Genomic DNA, 20,743 nt, shown 5'->3' with positions numbered 1-20,743 from the left:
ATAGTACAGTACAGAAATTGCATAGTCATTGCTCTGATGGGTGGAAAACTGATGTTTTCCAAGTTTGGCCAAGTTTCCCAATGTCGATTTTGATAGATGAGTTGTCCTGAGGAACAAGGGATAAATGCTGAATAGGCCAGCAGTTTCTGGCGTTTTGTGTTAAATTGACATTATCTGAAATCACAATCAGATTAGCAAAACTTTAATGAGTTTTGAGGAACCGATTTTATTAGAAGCAATTAGAGAATGTTTAGGAATGGAAAGATGATTTGCTCTTAACCCTTTAACACCCTTTGATTCCTTCATCTTTCCCCGTTATTGATATAACTGATTTAAGTTATATAAGGTTAAACCTGAAACTTTGCACTTAAGCACAATTCATGTTCTTGTTGGAATAATTTTATTTTCCTTTTTTTTAGAGCAAATGATAGTTTCAATACATATTTTGCCTGAATTTGAGATGATGCTCTTGTTTTCCTTAAGTCTCCAGTGACTGGCCAGAAACGTGCGTCTACCTACCTCCTCCCTTCCCCAGAAGTGAGTCCAGATGGCAGCTACGTTGGGCAACATTCACAAGGCCTGGGTGGTCATTATGCCGATTCCTATTACAAGAAGAAGAGAATATTTTGACTTGCGTTCACAATTACTTATGCTACTTTTTCTTTTGCTTAATGCTGGAACATTCTTTTAAATTCGAAAATGCCCTATGTCAGTTCATTTTTGTTTTGAAAATTAGATTTTAAATTTAAATTTTAAACAGGTTTCTTTAAATTTTATTTGTTGCAATGGAATTTTTTAAAACATTTGACTTCTTCTGCACTGCATTCTTGAAGCAGATTGAGAAAGGATTAGCATGCATTTTGTTTCATGCCTGATGCAACTGTCCTGTCTTAATTATTTGAATCTAGCTGCATAATCTGGTTTCAAATTTAAGGTTATTGCAGGCTGGAGCGGCTTTAACATACCTCAACTGAACTTGGTACATTTCATTGAATTTGAAGTACTTCAGAATCATATTTGAATGTTTCACTGTGCAATGTATTAACGATTTTGGTTGGGGAAGATAAATGGGCTATGAAAAGATAAATGTGAACCCCTTTCTCGCACCCCAAACAATTCCACCCCCATCCCTTTTACAATCATTTCACATCAGGCACACTTTCATTTAGTTGTTGAATTGCACTACTTTTTAAAAAAAGTTCACAAATGTGCAGTATTTTTTAAATGTACATGAAAATAAGCTTTAACCATGAATGAGTCACTCTCTCACTGCACTAACTTGTATATTTGATGTAGTAGGCATTGTTATATTACACTATGCAGTACATACTGTGTTCACTGACCAAAGCAAAACTTTACATTTTTTTGTGTTAGAAATTAGCACTGAAAATGCAGAAGTATATTCATTTCTTCATGAGATGCAAATTTTTTTCTCTTGGGTTTTAAAGGTGTTTGCTGGGTCCATGGTTTTATTTTGATGGGTTAATTATTCTGAGGGAATTTTCAATACTGAAATGTATATTAGTGTATTGGGTATTGGTTGGTAAACTGGAATTGGTTGAGGACCATATAAGAAGGTTGCTATTTTGACCAGGAAAAAATATTAGGAGTAATTTCACTGCAGTTGAATCATAAATGGTGTCGCCCCCCCCCCCCCCCCCCCCTGTTTTTGAATAGTAAAACCAAGTACAAGTCTTAAATAATTTTTCTGTTTTTCTTTGTCCCTTTTTTTTGGTAAATGAATTAAAAGTTCAAAAACCTTTTAATCTTTTTGGCTCTGGATTCCCATGGCATTCTCTGAATATTGTGATTTTGTAACATGGACGAGGCACTGCATGTACCTCTGAAGCCATGATGATCAGTACAGCTCAGTTTTTTTTTTTTGCAAAGGGCATTTAATGGAAAACTGAAATTGCTATGTTATAGTCAACTTATTCTGGAAATAAAACCGTCTAATACAGGTCAGAACTGCCTTGTTTTTTCTCACTGCTGTTGTGTCAGAATAGATGGAGAGAGTTGAAGAAATATGATATACCTTGCAATTTATAAAAAGGGTTTAGTAGAAGCAGCCCCGTTATCATACGTTCTAGGGGAGCAAAGCCAAAACTGTTTGAGGTTAGGGACGGGATATTCTTCCATTCTTTAACAGTTGTCTACTGATGCTTAAAATGATAGTCACTTAAACTGATCTAAGTAATATAGCCAGAGAAAGTAATGGAAGTGGGAAACTGGCAGTCCATAATTATAAACCAGAAATGGACAGTGTTTTGTAACTAATTAAACTAACGTGTCTGCTTTGATACCTGATTTGGTGCCCTTGATGTAGGTGATTGTGATGATGGGGCTATCTTGGAACTGAATATGCAAAGTCAAAAAGGCTAACAAGCTGCAAATTATGCTGCAGTACTCTAAAGGAAGGAGATGTAGAAAATCAATCCAATCTGTTCTTCATCCACTCTATTTGGGGTGAATTTCACCATGATCAGGCACTCCTAGTCTCAATAGAAGCACTAAGTGCCTGGAGGTAACAAAATCAATGTTATTTAGTTCTATTCCAATTGTTTTAAGTCTTTTGAAGTCATCTTTGATTGCTAACATCCTGCAATCCCCAATCTCAATGTGGGTTTATCATCCACAAGTTGATCAAATAGGCAATGATATTCCAGATGTAACAACTCAGTCAAGTTCTTCATAGTTTACAATCTAACCTACATTTTAAATGCAAATAGAATGATCAGTGTCATAAGATTCAAGTCCTTGCAGTAAGTCTCTATTTTTCACGCAAATGTTGAGGGCATGATGTCAGAGGGTGTATGATGTGCCATTCTGGTAGTAACGTTCCACATGCTTTTTGAAAATAGTTCCCTTTTATTTTGTTGGTATGTCCACTTTTGCAAATGAATACCGTGCACCATTACATCTTCCTAATTCAGTTTCTATTGGAGTTCTGTTCAAATATCGCACAAATATTTGAGTTTCTTTATGATTGGAAATCGGCTTTGTGCAATTTCACCCCCAGGTCTCAGCACCAAAAGGAATAACCATCAGGTGGGATGGATGAGAAATGTGCAAATGTACCTTTATTTTCCTGAGAGCCATTTGCCATCATGCAGGGCTTATCCTGGAGATTCCTGGAGGTTAAGATTATTCTTCACGATGGCAGTGCAAGCAGCCCATCTAAACTCGAGCAGGCAGAAAGAGGATGCAAAGTAGAGATGCAAATTTAAAGGTAGGTTTTGAAATGGGATTTTGTAGATGAGAAGCAAAATAGCAGGATGGAAAGTACTGAGGAGAGTTTGTCCTAATTGGAAGTGTAGAAAGTAGGGATGGAGGAATGTGGTGAAACTGTAGTGGGAAAGCTAATTACTAAAAATGATATTGAAATGCATATAAAGTGAGGTTGGGGAAGATTTATCAAAGTCTAAGTTTAAAAGTAGGAGGAACATTATGATGAGATTTCAGATGAACTGAATTTTGATGGAAGGGTGTTACAAGTCAAACTTGGAGGGGCTAAGGCAAGAGCATAAGTAGGCGTAAGAGTTGGCACGTTGGTGCAGAGGTAAAGTTGCTGCCAAAGTGCTTGCAGCGCCAGAGACCTGGGTTCGATCCCAACCGCAGGTGCTCCCTGTACGAAGTTTGTACGTTCTCCCCGTGACCGTGTGAGTTTTCTCCGAGAACTTTGGTTTCTTCCCACGCTCCAAAGACTTACAGGTTTGTAGGTTATTTGGCTTGGTATAACTGTAAATTGTCCCGTGCGTGTAGGATAGAGATAATGTGTACGGACGGGGGTTACTGGTCGGCACGGACTCGGTGGGCCAAAGGACCTGATTCCGGGCTTTATCTCCAAACTAAACTAAAAGTAAGCATATGGACTGGTGTACCAGCATGGACATTTGCCAAGATCATGGCTGATCTTCTACAATGTGCCATTTTCCTCAATGTTATTTTGCCTTCGGCATAGAATGAACTGAGTGCTTTGGCTCTGGCTGTGTCTTGTGGAAGTTGTGGATAGTATGATGTCAGGCAGCATTATATCAGAGTTAGCAAATATGGGATTGCAATTGCATTAATGGGATGCATTTGTTGGAACCAGCAGAATGACTTTAATTTCCCCAGTATTGAGCAATTTTTCTATTACAAATCTCATTATGGAGTACAGAGGCAATTAAATAAATGATAAGTCTTTGTCCCACACATTATGGAGGGCATTGTATGTTGCTAAGCATGTTTGTGCATGCATCAATGCATTACTTAACATTTATTTTTTTTAATGTAAAATGGTATATTAGGACAGCATCAAAATTGCATTAATTAGACAATATTTTGGAGAAATGTAATCACCGGTAGATGAATGCCCTTGCTTTTTTCTTTCAATTTCGTAGCTTGCTACCACGCTGGGCATAACATACTCTTATGGTTGCACTTATGGTTCTGATTACACATGATTCCATTTTTAGTCAAAAGCTAGATTAATGCGATTATAGGCATTTGACGCTGGGATTCACATTTAGAAAGGGTTGTTTAAACATTTGATTATTTCCATATTAATTTTTGAAAACAACTGTTTAAAACAGGAATGAACACAGCTTAGTGAATTATCAAGATCAGACCATCTTATTGAGTGAGAGTATTATTTTAAAATGTTCAGTATTTTTCAGGATATGCAATCCATCTAATGCCTTACCTGCCTCAAATTTCCAAAAATTGGTTGGAGCTCACTTTAAAAATAAAAAAAAAAAGTGGTTTTGGCTGATCTTCCATGATGGATCTTGGTTTAGTTTTGAATGCTTCATTAAATACACATTAATTATGCAGAAAGGAAATATCATCAAATACTTTGTATCTTATCTTCTCCCTGCTCTCTTCCGCCACACACACTCTCCTTAAGAACTCATCCAGGCCGCGCATTGTGGAAACAACGCACTGCAGGGGGGTTGTGCATTATTTATGAACTTTTTTCAGATTTGTGCAATTTCACTAGAATCTTCAACACTGGCATTCAGCATTGATAACTGTCCAAGACGTTTGATATGTTGGTGATTGAAAGTAAATGAGAGGTGATAATTTGCTGGACAGGATTTGATATTTTTGTGAATAGTGTACCTGGGAAATTCTCGCTTTATTTGCTATAAAGTGGTTTTGTAACTAAATTGGGTCAGTTTTGTAAAAAGTGCAGCTAATTCGGGGGAACTAGTCTTTAGCATAATGTCTAAAATGTTATCAAAGTCTCTGCCATTCACTGGCCCAATAATTATTTCTTGATATATCCAGGGAATCAAATTAACTGAAGACTTTCTTTTCTGATATTGACACATAATGTGAGGCATGGCATATACTCATTACTTTTTAAAGATGGTTGAAATTCTTCAGCATTTTTCATGTGTACTGTGCTCCACCAGCATCATCAAAGGTAGGAGGTAGTTCCATGAACATCCCTCATGTTATGTCGAATTGTTCACTGCCATTCTCAACTGCATGTGAAAAGCTTAGCTTTGCTGCTTTAGATGTAGGCTGGCAAAGGTTTGTTTTCAATGCTACTTCCAGCATATGGATGGATGGATGTAGCCCTGACTGATATTTTCACTAAGTTGACGCATCTATTTTTAGGTCTGGTGTTACTTAAGGCATGATCTTCTGCACTTAATGAGCCAGGGTTAAATCTCTTGCTTAATGGTAATTAGTTAAATTAAATAAATAAGGCACACTTTTGCAGTAAATCATGCATTGAAAATTAATTATATCAGTAATGTGATGACATTTCTCTTGAACAAAATATCTGATAGTGTGGAGGGGATTATCTTGGGTAGGTTTTCTGTCCCTTTATTGGCTTTCACTATATGCTTCAAACTACTGTCTCTTCAGATTATTTGGCCAGCCCATGTGGTGCTATTGACCTTGTGGTCATGTTCATTGGACTATGTCATTCGTCCCACCACCTCTGGATGTTGATGGATGGAGGAGCCTCAAACATTGGTTTAAAAAGTATTATTCAAAATGGCGGATGACTAGAATATTGTTTTCATTTTAAGCATGTAATAATGAGGGAGAATTTGCTGGGTTATTGTTCAGTCATATGTCCTGATCTTTTGGTGAGGCTCATGGCAGTCTGTTTTTAATCTTGGGTTTAGTTGTAATTTGACAAGACAGTATTTAGTCATTTCAGAAAGCAGTTTAGGATCAACTGTATTGCTGGGGATGTAAATTTATAAAAATTTACTGTAACTGAGGTACAGAACATTGTCTTTGATATATCAGTGAAGTTCACTTTAGGATCAATTTTTTACAAAATGGGACATAACGAGGTCTTTGAAACAGCAAAGTAACTGAAGCTTTTGGATCTGTATTACTAGTATAGTAAGCATGCTCCATTCAACACAAAATCTGGGTGGCTTAGTTTCAGCTGATCTGCTATCATAAAATTTGATCAGGTTTCTATGAGGTGACTTCTCTTCGGTCTAATTGTTCCGACTTGCCCTAAGTATTGTTACTCAGGGACTTCATCATTGTTGTGTTTAAATTATAGCAATTTTTTGTTCTCTGGTATTGATTGCTAGTAGCCTCAATCCAGTCTAACCTGAACACTATCATTTAAATACAATTAAGTTATTGGAATTAATGTCATTGTGGTTGGAAGAGTAAATTTAATTATTGGTTCTACTTTGCTCCTGAACTTGCAGGTTGGTTCCACAAACAGTAATTAAATTAAATTAGACCTCCAAGTGATTGACAACTGAATTTTGGATATACTTTGCTACAGAAATGAATCGAGGGAGAAACACTCCAATTTATTTTGTGAGCTATCTAACGACTTGGCTTTTTGCTTGTGTACAGTTGTGATTGAAGCAAGCTGCTTGCATTTGATTGTGGATGTTTCAGATTTTATGGACTGACTGAGCTTGGAATTTTGACCAGTGCTTATTAAAATCACTTCATTTAGTTTTTTATTTGTAAATTGCTCTTTATCTCAAAACATAGTGTAATTATTGAGTTGAACAGAGAGTATCATTTCAAAATGAGGAAGCCCTTGGCTATGGCAATAGTGTTGAAGTGCATTGTTGTTCAGTGGTATTTGGATTAGGAATGAAGATATAGGAAACTTAATGGCATTGATAAAATTCTTTCATTCGGTCTTCTCCCCACAAGAGTCATCTACTGACACCTTATGTGTGTACGGAACTGACAATTTATTGTAACAGTTTCTTGCACCAGATGATAGATGTATAAGAGTATCAGGCTATTGTTCCTAAATTAAGAAGTGATGTCCAGAAATGATTTGAGATAAAGATTTGTATCAACCGTTTTCTTCGTAGAGCTTACTGGTTCAGGAATTTTTATTATAAAGAACTTTACACTGTTTTGGTTTACTTTGTAGCCCAGTCACTAATAGAATTTGAATGTCAAATTACTTATCAAATTAAAATCTATTTTGATGCACAAGGCATGTTAATGGGTTGTCATCTTTTTTTAGACAAATTTTGCATTGCTACTCAAGTACATTATGATGCTCTGTATTGTAATGAGTCAGTGCATAGACTTGAAACAGCCATGCTCGTCATAACACAACATTTCAGAGAGGGTGAGTAACTAATTGTTTGAATGGTTACTAGGTACTTCATTTTTCAATTCAACAAGATACAAAGCAGCAACAGCTGTCATGCATATTTTCCACTTGTTATGAAATGACATTCGATGCTTTAATATTTTAAGAAAATTATGAAACACCTTTGAAGTTGAATTAGATTTATTGTTTTTGTTATATTACAAAATATAAAATGTAGAAACAAATTAAGAGGGGAAAAAAACAAGTATTTACTTGCACCTTGTCCTTCCCTGAGTGCACTGGTCGAACCCAGAAACAACAGTCAATTAGCATACATCAAGTGCTCACTCTAAGCGTGTTAATTACCTTTTTGAAGTCGACAAAGACAGAAATATTTAGCAGAACATATGGATAGCTTCCTTCCTATTTAATAGAGAGACACCAACCAAATAAGTAGCTGAGGCCGTTATTTTTCTAATCTGAAAGATGGTCTTTACTGAAGTCCTGGTTTTCTCTCCCCCCCCCCCCCCCCCATGAAGATTGCACATATAAATTTGATGTTCATCAATAAAGGCCTTTTCAGAAAATTGCCCCAACCATCAATAATATTTACAACAGTCTTAAGTCTGTTTAATAATTACTGGACACATTTGCATGGGAAATAGAAATTTGAATTGCAAAGATTTAAAAAAGCAATCTTGTTTAATAAAAGTCTTGGAAAATTAACTTTGTCTGGATAAATTTGATTATCCACGGGTACTACAGCATTGTGCCTTCTAGAAGTTCCCATTTAAACACATCATAGTAATACAGTATTTACACCAAGTAGTTGCATATTTAAACATAACAGTTGCTCATGGTTACAAAAATACAATCAATCCTTGCAGTGACCCACATTTAAATTCACATGGATTGAAGCAAAGCCTCAAATACATTCACAAGGTTTTCAAATGTTGTTCTGTTACTTGGGCTGTGTTCCCAGCACTTCTTCATATGATAATAAACCTAAGAAATGAGTACAATGTCAATGATTAAGAACTGTCAAATTTCACACTACTGTATAATATACTTTACAAAGGATAGTTGTCATGAGGTAGGACAGTGAAAGTCCATTCTGCAGAAATGCATGTTTCCCATTGGATTAGACCAGGCTTTCTAAATGATAGAGAATATTCTCACTGAATCTTACAGAATTATTACAAGGAATGACAGTGAGGTTGCTCGTCGTGGGTGAGGAGTATAGAACCAAAAGTCCCAATGTCAATAAAGCGTAGCTATTTAAGACAAGTTGTAGAAGTATGAAAACGCACACCTCCAGATTTAGGGACAGTTTCTTCCCAGCTGTTATCGAGCAACTGAATCAACCTATCACAACAAGAGAGCAGTGTTGGACGACTATCTACCTCTTTGGTGACCCTTGGACTATCCTTGATTGGACGTTGCTGTCTTTATCTTGCATTAAAAGTTATTCCTTTATGTATCTATACTGTAAGTGACTTGATAGTAATTATGTATTGTCTTTCTAGTGACTGGATAGCACGCAACAAAAGCTTTTCACTGTACCTCAGTACATGTGACAATAATAAACTAAGAGTGGAGTAGGCTCATGTGCAAAGTGTTTTGTGTTCTCAATTCCACCTCTTTCTCACTTCCCTCACCCCTCAAAAATAGCTCTATTCTACTGTCTCTGTTTTCCATTGCTCTATCCCATGTTAACAATGTTGCTTATATTCAACTTTGAATATACCTGCTCTAACAAATAGCACAATGAGCCATAGAATATTTAAACACCAAAAATAGAACCCGTGTAGGAAGGAACTGCAGATCCTGGTTTAAAGATAGACACAAAAAGTTGGAGTAAGTCAGCCACCATCTCTGGAGAAAAGAAAAGCTGCATTGACTCCCATCTCTTGATAGATATTTTTGATTTAGCTGTGGCTTTGCATAATAACAAGACAACTCTGGTTTTTTGTTCAAACCCTCTTGCAATAAAAGCCTATACATGGTTTGCTTCCCAATTGTTTGCATTATCTGGTTACCCTTTAGTGAATCCTTTACAACCAACTATCTAATGGACATTCAAGATGAATAGTTTAAGGAACTTTTTTGTGAGAGATGCCTATTGTTCCGATAGAAGTGGTACTAAAGTATATATTAATTGAGTATTTTACCTCCTCAGAACAATGTGTTGGGCAAGGCAAACGTTTGCCTTCTTCAAGTACCCGCACAAGCCTTGTGACTGTCATCTGACCTTGAGTTGGGCCAATCAATTTCAGGAACATCTTTGAGAATTAAAGTGTATAATGTTAAATATTGTAAAAAAAAAAAAGATGAAGTCAAATTGGAAATGTTGGGTAAAATGATCACTTACATTCATTGGACTATGTTCAGACTCACAGTATGTCATCAATTCATACAAGGTAACACCGAAGGACCACACGTCTGAAGCAATGTAGAATTTACAGTGTATCAAGCATTCTGGTGCATACCTGCAGAAATAAGTCCATTTGCATTGAGTCGGTTACATTAAAGTGAGAGTGAGGCAGATTCATAACCTTTCAACTTCTAAAATGGATATTGATAAGGTTATTTGAAATACGAAATGCATGTACCATGATTGGAACATTTCCCACCAGCCCAATTGTTACTGGGTATTCTGAGGGGATGTTTGGTCAGGTCATGGAATCCTACAAAATTATTACAAATTTAGGTGACAAAATGGGCTGTGAAGTTGATGCAAGAGAGCTTCATGGAGATTTTGACAGACATAATATGGAAAATGAAAGACCATGCAATTGTACGGGGGTGGGGGAGATTTCATCCAGAATATTGTTTACAGATCGAATCCCCTTATCTAAAGCAGGGTATATTTGCAATATTAGGTTGTTTCTTGGGAAGGTGGGGTTATCACCTGAGAAAAAATTAAGGACTGGTTTTATACTCTCTGGTGTTTCGATGGATGAGGTAATCTCATTGTAACAAGAAAAACCTTACATGGCTTGCTGCCTAGTTGAGGGGTGTAAAGAGGCATCAAAATAAGGGATCAGCCACTCAGGACTAAAATGTTTTCATGCACAGATTACTCAATCTTTGGAATTTACTACTTGAAACAGCTGTAGAAACTCAGCCAGATAGATTTTTCGATGTCACGTGGTGGGTTATTTTTGGGAAATAGGGGTGGGAGATTGCAACCTTCATGTGGTCCACCCTGTTTCGACCAATGCAATCAACCCGACATGCACAAACAAATAGACCAAGTTGACCTACAACTTTAGGCTGTGCACGCCATACACAGGAAGTTGGGAAATAGCACTGACATTTTCAGCCCCCTCCCCCTACCCAATGATCTGGAATGGCAGAGCAAAATGAAGGAGACAAATAGCTTATCCAGCATCTATTTCCTTTGTTCTTATACAACCTAGCACAATGTAAAAGCACTCACAATATTTTCTATGTTTAAAGTTGACACCATAGGCTTTTTTTTTCTGCCTATGAAATTTTAAACCCCTTTTTCAAAGCCTTAAGAAATTCTAATCAAAAATATTCCATTTTCATGTGCTAAATGTATCATAGGCTTCCATAATTACCAAAACACAGGACTGTCCAAATCATCTTGCACTTTATAATACTCCTTGTTGGTCTGGATGACTTTCGTTAGTCCAAAGTCTCCAATTTTTACTCTGTTTTCATTTTCCACAAGAACATTTCTTGCAGCCAAATCTCGATGAACATACTGCAGTGATCCTAGATACTCCATTCCCTAAAATGACATATTGCACATTTTTAATTAGTTTTGTTGACATTCAAGTAATTACAAGCACATTTGTAGTGAAGCTTGTATTTTGCCCCTTGTCTTTGGCCTTTTTACCTTGTGTGATTAACATATGGTTAGTTGCCAAACAATGTTCTGGCAGTAATCAACTTATTTTCAACTGTTCTCACAAAGGATTCATTTTCTACTGACTAATCCTCCACACCAGACCCATCCTGCCACATACTCACAATTGGGAAATATGTTGCGTCAAATACACATAAATAATTCTAAAAATATTATGGTAGATTTAATTTCTCTGGTGCTAGCAAGGTCATCATTGCTGCCCTTTCCTAATTGCCCTGGTGAAGATATTCCGATAATGGTGTTAGGATGGCGCTGAACGATGGCTGCCTCGCCAACTTGTCTTGTCTTTTACCTTCTTTGTTGTTTTTAGTTTGTTGTAAAATGTATGTTTTAGTGTACCTTTAGTTTTCTATTATGTGGGGGAAACTTTTTAAAACTCTTTCCTCGACAGAGATAGAACTTTTTTGGTGTAGTATCTCCGTCCGCACTGCGACCTAACATGGAGCTGGCGGCCTTTTGTCAGGGATCGACCTCGGGAGCTCCAACTGCATGAGTCGGTGGACTTTAACATCGTGGAGCTCGCGGTCCCTGGTTAGAGATTGACTTCGGTAGCTCCAAGCATAGGACCTTGGACCACCCCGACGCAGAGCTTTGATTGCCCCGACTGTGGATGGTTTGACCGCCCTGTCCGTGGGAGAACAGGAGGAAAGACTTTATTACCTTCCATCATAGTGGGGAATGTAGAGGAGCTGCTGTGGTAGATGTTTATGTCAAATTTGTATGTGGTCGTGTGTCCTGTTTTTTTTTGTATGACTATGGTAAATCAAATTCCTTGTATGTTGCAGAACATACTTGGCTAATAAATTATGATTATGATGGTTGTAGCAGGATTGGTGTGCAGTTTGGAGGAAACTTGGTGTTTCCATGCACCATGGTGTTACCTGCTGCCCTTGTTCTTGGTGGTAGAGGTTGCAAGTTTCAACGGTGTAGTTGAAGTAGACTGGGTAACACCAATGCATTGTGTAGATGGTAAACACTGCATCAACTATGCACCAATGGTGAAGGGAATTAGTATAGTATATAGCATGCCAAATCAAGCAGTTGGTTTTGTTCTGATGTTGAGCTGATGAATTCCTCCTGCTGCATTCATCTAGGTAAGTGGAAAGTCTTCTTTCACACTCCTGATTCATACTTTATGGAAAGGCCTTCGTAGAGTGACAAAAGAGGAGTCATTCACCGCAGTATATTCAGTCTCTGACTTGCTCTTGTTGTCATATTTATATAGTTGCACCAGTTGTGTTTCAGATCAATGCTGACACCCCCATGATATTAATGATGATGGTGGGGTGGGAAGATCTTGCCAATGGTAATGCCAGTGAATGTCAAAGGTATAAGGTCAGCACTTCCTTGTGAGAGTTGGTCATTATCTGGAACTCTGGTATGAATGTCACTTGCTGCCTCGTGTTCCTTGCCTGAATGGTGCACATCGTCTTGTGACGTTGAAATCGGTTGAAGAATTTACAATCAGCGGCAAACATCCTTCTTGATCTTAGGAAGGACATGGATAAAGCAGCTGAAGATGACAGAGTAGGACACTTTGTTGAGGAACTCTTCAGTGCAGTGCAATGATGTCTAGGAGTTGAGATGTTCAATTTCTAACAACCATTTTCCTGGAGTCAAGGTACTACTCCGAACACCACCTTCCTACACTAGAGTGTTTAGTTCAGAGATACGGTGCGGAAACAGGCCCTTCAGCCCAGTGAATCCATGCTGACCAGAAATCCCTGTACACTAACACGATCCTACACACCAGGGACAATTTACAATTTGTTATACAGAGGTCAATTAACTTACAAACCTGTACATATTTGGAGTCTTGGAGGAAACCAGAGCAAATCCCCAGGGTCATGGGGAGAATGTACAAACTCCGTACAGACAGCAGCCGTAGTCTGATCTCTGGCGCTGTAAGGCAGCAACTATACCGTTGTGTCACCCCTTTCTTTGCTCCCTCTTTGTATTTTGACATTACGATTTACTTAAGATACAAGATTTATGTCCTTTGTTTTACTGAGGAACATTATTTTTGGTGAGCGGCCTTATGGATTCTAGAGTGAAATTATATGTCTATATTTTGGCATGAGTGAGCCAGCACCAACATGTTACACACGCACAGAGCACAAAAGGGACTTTTACAGCAAATGTCCATATTATTCAGCTCTCTAAGGTAATCCTGATGGTAATAACAAGTGGGAGAAGATTTGTGTTTAACTTTGTCAATGGTGGGGGATGGTTTGGAGAAGTGTAAATAAGCCGAGATTTATGCTCTCATTAGCTTTCCTATCATACTTGTTGGATGAAGACAGGTTAACAAGGTTGGGGTGACCTCTGCACCCACAGGCATAATAATAGGAGGCTGGTGGGTGTGCTTGGGAAGAGAAGCCGCCAAAGTCTTGTGAAGAAAATTAACTACTAATCATTCCATTACTAATGAGAATTCATGATTTACTTCACTGCAGTCAACTAGCCAGGCCAGAAAGCCAAAATAGCTACCGTCACCATCTAGATAATAATCACTTACTTTACAAATCTGCAATGCATATAGAATTTGACTTTTTACGGTCACTTTTGATTTATGCCGAGGGAGATATTCTTTAAGGCTTCCAGAAGGAAGATATTCCATGATCAGCTTCATCCCCTTTCCACCTGGAAAACCAATGCAAATTTAGTTTTAAAAAATTGCTAATTCAAGTAAGAAAATAAAAAAGACGGATTTTTAACACAACAGTTAAGTATCTCTAGCCGACAGTTACATTACCAATGAATGTAAGGCTATGGATCAAGTGCTGATGAGTGGGATTAGTGCAGAAGGGCGCTCATTAACTGGTGTAGGTCAAAGTGTCTCTTTCTTAGTGCACAACTGAAAACAAATTGAAGGACCTCTGCAGTTTTCCCAGATTATTAAGATATCTGAATAAATATGCCTGAACCTGGAAAATCCCTGAGGCTATAGTATCCACAACACTACCATTCCACCACAGTTATCAAGGGTGGCACAGCGCCAGAGACCCGGGTTTGATCCTGAATACCTGTGCTGTCTGTGCAGTGTGGGTTTACTCCAGGTGCTCTGGTTTCATCCCACACATCCAAAGACGTGCAGGTTTGTAAGTTAGTTGGCTTCTGTAAATTGCCCCTAGTGTGTAGGATAGAACTAGTGTACGTGCGACAATTGACGGCAAGGGCCCGTTTTCATGCTGTATCTCAAAACTAAGCTAGAGAGAATATGAAATCACACTAATTTGAACAATTTATAACTAGGAAACATCCAAAAGTTAAGAAACTGAGCATTACCTTCTTCTGTGCATATTCCTTTATACTTAACAATATTTTCATGGTAGAGAGTCTTTAAAATTTCAACTTCTCGTTTGAGATCTGCTTTGTGTTCGTCACTGCTATCTGGTTTCAGTGATTTGACAGCAACAAGTTCTCCAGTATTGTCACCCTCTGGATCATAACGGCAGAGCTCAACCTTCCCAAAGTGGCCCTTGTGAATGAAAAAAAAATGTGTTACTGACTCTCCAAATTGATTGAGAGAACCACTATTTTGCTGAGTAGCTTATTCTAAGATGATCAAGGAACTCTGTGGAAAGAGTATTGCTGTCTAAATCAAAGCTCAAACTGTACAGTTTAATATCTCACAGCAAAACCCAAGTTCTGTTTGCAAGAGTGGGGTGTTGTGAGAGAACAAATGGAGGAACTGCATTTCCTGAAAGAGGAGGACATTTCAGATTTCCCAAAATGGAAGGTCCAATCCTTTGCTCCAGATTCTACTGCCTCTTGTGCTACATTTTCAGTAATATAGAGTTTTCCACGATGATCAAACGTGTTCATTTTCTTCTGGATCTTTCAACATTTATTCATGTTTCTCAGTAAAACTTGAAACATATCTAAGTACAGCCTAATAAATCAAGTGCAGACAAAATCAGTTAATTACCTCACCCAGGTCCCGAATTCTACGGAGGAATCTTTTTTCAAAATGGGTTGGATCGATTTCTGCCTTTGGTGCATCTTCTGGAACTATATTTGGATCTGATCATAAACATTAAAAAATACTTTTGAAACAAAAGTGAAAAAAATAGACCAGAAATAAAAACAGTCATATTTGCCAAGTGTTATTTGTTTTAGGCCAATTGGCGATTGGTTGATCTTCTTAATCTACTGCTCAGATCTTTGGCCATCTCTAACCATACAGCCACTGTCATAATGGAATGTGTATTTGAATTCCCCAAATTGACCCAAAAATCATCATATCCGTGCCAATTTTTAGTCAAAGATGAATAAGCAATTTTGCACTAAGACAGAAAAACCACTGCACAAACTAAGTATTCCTTAAAACAATTCTGTTTTGATATGCTTTTTCACGTGCTCAGAAGTCAGGATCAGCCCAGCAACTAATAAAAAATATATAATTGTCATTTGCTATGGGACAAGAACAGGAGCAGGCACCACTCTGGTCACGACAGTCAAAATGAAATAAGCCATGAAACTAAGACTGGCCACCAGAGGTGGCGCAAGTGTACATGGTATCACTGCCAATGGCCTTAGGCTAATGGAAACCAGGCCTGCACAGTCTCTGGGCTATATTATATGAACCATGGAATGAAACAAAAACAGTTATTTTAACAAGATGCAGCCAAACACACAATCTTCCCGACAATGCTGTTTCTTACTCTGCTCTTGGAGTTTATTAATCTCTCTCATAATGGCCCTGAAGAAGGGTCGCTCAGGTGGGTTGTAGGTCATGCACTGTTGCATCAGCTCGACCAGTTCCTTACAGGAGGATGGAGGCGTTAGCTTACATCGAGCTTCATAGAATCTTTCTTTCTGTGTTGTAAATAAACAAAGCATATTACAATATGCAGATTAGAAGCTTTAGACAGAGAATGAAGGCACAAAGTATTTTATAAACTAGATAAATAAAATGCGAGCTTCCTTGCAAAACCAGGAATCATAAAGCCATTTAGCAACACAAAAACAAACTAATCAGTCACATTCAAATACTTTTTCTTCATTCCAGGGCAGGACTTGTACAGTAAATGGCCGGCTGCTGGGGAGTGTTGTTGAACAGAGCTCTAGCGTACAGGTACATAGTTCCATGCCATGGTGACACAGGGCAGTAAAGTAGGTGTTTAGCACATTTGCCTTCACCAGTTAGGATAGAAATGTCAGGCCACAGTACCCTCTCATGCTCTGGTTACCCTGCTACGTGAAGGAGCCATTAAGCTGGAAAGGGTGCAAACATATTGAGTCATACAGCATGGAAACAGGCCATTGGGCCCAACTTGCCCCTGCTGACTAGCATAGCCCATCTACACTAGTCCCACCTGCCCACATTTGACACATATCCCTCTTCCTATCCAGGTACCTGTCCACATGTCTTTTTAAGAGATGTTACTGGGTCTGGAGAGTTTGAATTAGAAGGAGAGGCTGGATAGGCGAGGTCATTGTGCCCTGACAATAGGAGGGCTGACCTTATAGGGTCTTATTAAATCACCAGGGCCATGGATAAGGTGATTAGCTAGTCTTTTCCCCCAGGTTTAGGAATATGAAACTAGAGGCAATAGATTTAATGTGAGACTGGATAGATTTAAAAGGGACATGAGGGCAATTTTTTTCACAAAGAGGGTGGTGTGTTTATGGAACAAACTGCCAGAGGAGGTAGTACAATTATGACATTCAAAAAAACAAGCTCATAGATAAGGAAGGTTTGGGGGGAAATGGGCCAAACGCAGCCAAAATGGGACCAGCTCAGATAGACAACTTGGTCAGAATGGATGAGTTGGGTCTGAGTTATACAGCTCTATGACAGAGTTCAACTCTCACCTTGGACATAAGAGATTTCAGCTGATGACCAAGAATTTAGTGAATAAAGAAATTGATTGTCACTTTGTACGTGATTGGGCATATTGATGCAAGATTACAAATATACACTCCACTTCCATTGTATTCATTTTAAATATTGATTAGAATATAGCAGATTTTAAAAATATTAAAAATCCAATACAACTGGATAGTAGGAGGAACAGATATTTTGAAAATAAGGAGAGAAAAGCAGATTTATTCACAATTAAAATACCTCGGCCAGGCTGCGATCTTTTAGAGGCACCTCTCCGTTATAGCAGATGGCCCACAGGGTTGTTCCAAAACTCCACTTGTCTATAGCAATGCTCGTGTGTTTGGACTCTTCTACACATTCAGGTGCAATCCATGGGATGCGCTCAACACGTTCTACAACAGTAAGAAACAAGCAAACAAATAAGTGGAGCATGTTCCTTCAGAGGTCCTTCTTGATCCTAATTAAAAGCTAATGTTTAAGTTTTCCTTTACAATAAAAATTATTGGTTTATAAGATTCTCTGAGTTCACTAATTTAACACAGACTGAAGGATTTCTAGCTGCTTTGAATACCGATTCATGCTCAGATATAATACCAAAGTGCCACCATTCTTTAGGATCTCAAATAGTCTTTTCAATATGCAAGGCCTGTCAAAAATTGCCGCCTGTCTATTCAAACTCATTGGAATTAGAGTTCATCCTCATTGCCTTTCTCCTCCAACATACCTAGATAATTAGGTAGATTATCTAATTATCCACAACTAGATACTTTATAACAACAGTTGATGATCAAGAGAAGGACTTTTGTGTTCGTCAGCACTCAGACACCAAGGCTCACTGCTCGTGAGTTTTTTTGCCAAGTGGAAGAGTTCATCCCAAAACACAGACCAAGCAGTTTATTATTAGTATTAACTGGGTTTGTATTTTATGTTTTCCTTAACAAAGCTGAGATGGAGAGTGTTATTCGCATCCCCGTTTATAACTTGTGTAACATTAGATGGCAAGTGGCATTGCAGCAAAGGGAGGAACTGAGCTATTCCAAATTTCATAGTTGCTATCAAAATGTTCATATCAAATATGAAATTTTGAATAGCTTTTGAATTAAGTAACCATTTTTATGTTTGGTCTAATGATGAACACACTCGATTACAGGCCAGGTCTTTTCCACTATAAGTGCTTTCCATTAACTGCAGAAAGGGATTCACCCTTGTTACCTTTCACCCCAAATCCCATGTCAGGTTTAGGTTGAGCCTGGCCACAGCCTGAAAATCTGTCCACTCCTGACACTCCCATGATGCCTGCTCCTGATGCCACCAAATGTAATAATTATCACTCTGCCAGCTTGCTGCCTGCTGGTATTGTTGGTAAGGTTGGGACTTTGTCACACCCTAGACTTCAACAGACTCCACCCAAATTACTCATGCCTCACTGCAACTTACAGCCTACTCTCAGCCTTTATCTCACAAGAAAATATAGATGTAAACTGATCGAGCGGTTAATATTTCTCTGATAATTAAGGTAACATAAACTCCATAATTCCACACCAAAACCCCTTTTTATCAAAATTGAAGGCAGTAAAATATTACCTTCTCTGGACAGCACCGATATAGGAACTCCTGGGTCACTAAGTTTGATGAATGGACCGCCGTCATTTTCAATCCCTTTTCTTGCCAGCAAAATATTTTTTGTACATACATTGCCATGCACTAAGTTCTTGTCCTCCTGTTTGTGAAATTGATCCATGTTAGTTCCATACTTGATCCCTATGATTAAATGCATCTTCAATATGTCTCCATGTGGATTGAAAATTATGCAACAGATCATGAGTAGAAAAGGCTCCTCAGCTCATTAAGTCTTAAATAATTCATCCCAGGTCACTTTAACTGTACCAAATTAATTACCAATTCTGTTTTAAATACTTCCTTGACCTCACGCTGCCTCCTGAAAGCATCCAAGCGGTAAAACAGCACAAGCAGTGATACAAAATATTTATCCACTGGCTTGCTCGCCCCACCAGGGATATGTACATAGTTACAGAGAGCACCTGTGCCAAAAAGCATAACTAGAGTTTGCTGCATGACACTCCCGTCATATTCGATAATTCGAATGAAACTCAATTGTGCTCGAGGAGTTGTTGGCACCTAGAATACTTGCTGATCATCTTCAAACAACAAATTAAAACACAATAGGATAGGCTTTGAGTGAAAATTAATAATCTGAAAGCATTTGCCTTTATGATATTTATAATCGCAAACAATTTATTGAATAGAAATTACAATATGAAATTGTCCAACAATTCTATAATCAGGTTTCGTTCATGCAGTCAGTAGTCAGACAAAGTTCCAAATCCATTTATTCTCCATTTCTCAACCATCTACATATCAATCAATTTTTATTCTAAAAATGTACATGTACAAAGTAATACTAGGAGTACACCAATCTGCTATTCATACCTGCTCTGCCATTCGGTAAGACCATGGCCTCTATTAGAACCATAGAAACATAGAAATTAGGTGCAGGAGTAGGCCATTCGGCCCTTCGAGCCTGCACCGCCATTCAATATGATCATGGCTGATCATCCAACTCAGTATCCCGTACCTGCCTTCTCTCCATACCCCCTGATCCCCTTCGCCAGAAGGGCCACATCTAACTCCCTCTTAAATATAGCCAATGAACTGGCCTCAACTACCCTCTGTGGCAGAGAGTTCCAGAGATTATCCCACATCCTTTGATTCCCTTAATATTCAATAATCTATCATTATCCGTCTTGAATTCACTTTAGCACTAAGCCTCCATAACCTTATTGGTAAAGAATTCTAAAGATTCATTATTATCTGGGTGAATAAATTTCTCCTCGCCAACAATTCTGAAAGGCAAACCCGTTTTCTTTGAGATAATCCCCCTTATTCTAGACATCGTAGATATTGGAACAAAAATGTTGCATCAACCCTCTAAAGTTTCAACCAGATCATTTCTCATTCTTCTGAACTCAAGATAATGAGCTCAGCCTGATTAACCTCATTTTATACAACAAAACTGCGATCCCAGTATCCATTCTGACAAACCTTCACCACATTATATCTGACATTAGTATTCTCTTCATACTTTATACCGCTGCTTAGTTTGTGAGACCCGTCTCGTACACAACATTCCAGGCCTCATCATAGTCCGATATACAATGCCCGCCATAATGTTTGGGACAAAGACCCATCATTTATTTATTTGCCTCTGTACTCCACAATTTGAGATTTGTAATAGAGAAAAAAATCACATGTGGTTAAAGTGCACATTGTCAGAATATATTAAAGGGTATTTTTATACATTTTGGTTTCACCATGTGGAAATTACAGCTGTGTTTATACATAGTCCCCCCCATTTCAGGGCACCATAATGTTTGGGACACCTGGCTTCACAGGTGTTTGTAATTGCTCAGGTATGTTTAATTGCCTCCTTAATGCAGGTATAAGAGAGTTC

The 20,743-nt window shown here is 38.2% G+C and overlaps 2 protein-coding genes across 5 annotated transcripts in view; one reads left to right on the top strand and one right to left on the bottom strand.

Annotated features, from left to right (window-relative positions):
• Positions 1-7,441, top strand: part of raver2 (ribonucleoprotein, PTB-binding 2) — a 63,018-nt gene extending 55,577 nt beyond the window's left edge. For all 4 annotated transcript variants that reach the window (XM_055642073.1, XM_055642071.1, XM_055642070.1 and 1 more), the window contains one exon: positions 484-7,441. In XM_055642073.1, the coding sequence (XP_055498048.1) occupies positions 484-630 (147 nt within the window). In that variant the 3' untranslated portion in view covers positions 631-7,441. The remainder of the gene's footprint in view (positions 1-483) is intronic.
• Positions 7,442-7,723: 282 nt separating this feature from the next.
• Positions 7,724-20,743, bottom strand: part of jak1 (Janus kinase 1) — a 50,200-nt gene continuing 37,180 nt past the window's right edge. The window contains exons 12-21 of the mRNA XM_055642069.1: positions 18,856-18,991; positions 17,512-17,663; positions 16,106-16,259; positions 15,370-15,464; positions 14,727-14,919; positions 13,957-14,081; positions 11,128-11,300; positions 9,912-10,029; positions 9,712-9,822; positions 7,724-8,545 (exon numbers count right to left, since the gene is read on the bottom strand). Coding sequence (XP_055498044.1) covers positions 8,444-8,545; positions 9,712-9,822; positions 9,912-10,029; positions 11,128-11,300; positions 13,957-14,081; positions 14,727-14,919; positions 15,370-15,464; positions 16,106-16,259; positions 17,512-17,663; positions 18,856-18,991 — 1,359 coding nt within the window. The 3' untranslated portion in view covers positions 7,724-8,443. The remainder of the gene's footprint in view (positions 8,546-9,711; positions 9,823-9,911; positions 10,030-11,127; positions 11,301-13,956; positions 14,082-14,726; positions 14,920-15,369; positions 15,465-16,105; positions 16,260-17,511; positions 17,664-18,855; positions 18,992-20,743) is intronic.

The sequence above is a fragment of the Leucoraja erinacea genome, chromosome 10 (genome assembly GCF_028641065.1).
Source record: "Leucoraja erinacea ecotype New England chromosome 10, Leri_hhj_1, whole genome shotgun sequence".
In the NCBI taxonomy this organism is placed as follows: domain Eukaryota; kingdom Metazoa; phylum Chordata; class Chondrichthyes; order Rajiformes; family Rajidae; genus Leucoraja; species Leucoraja erinaceus.
The sequence above is the reverse complement of the archived record's forward strand: the minus strand, read 5'-3'. Positions and strand labels throughout refer to the sequence as shown.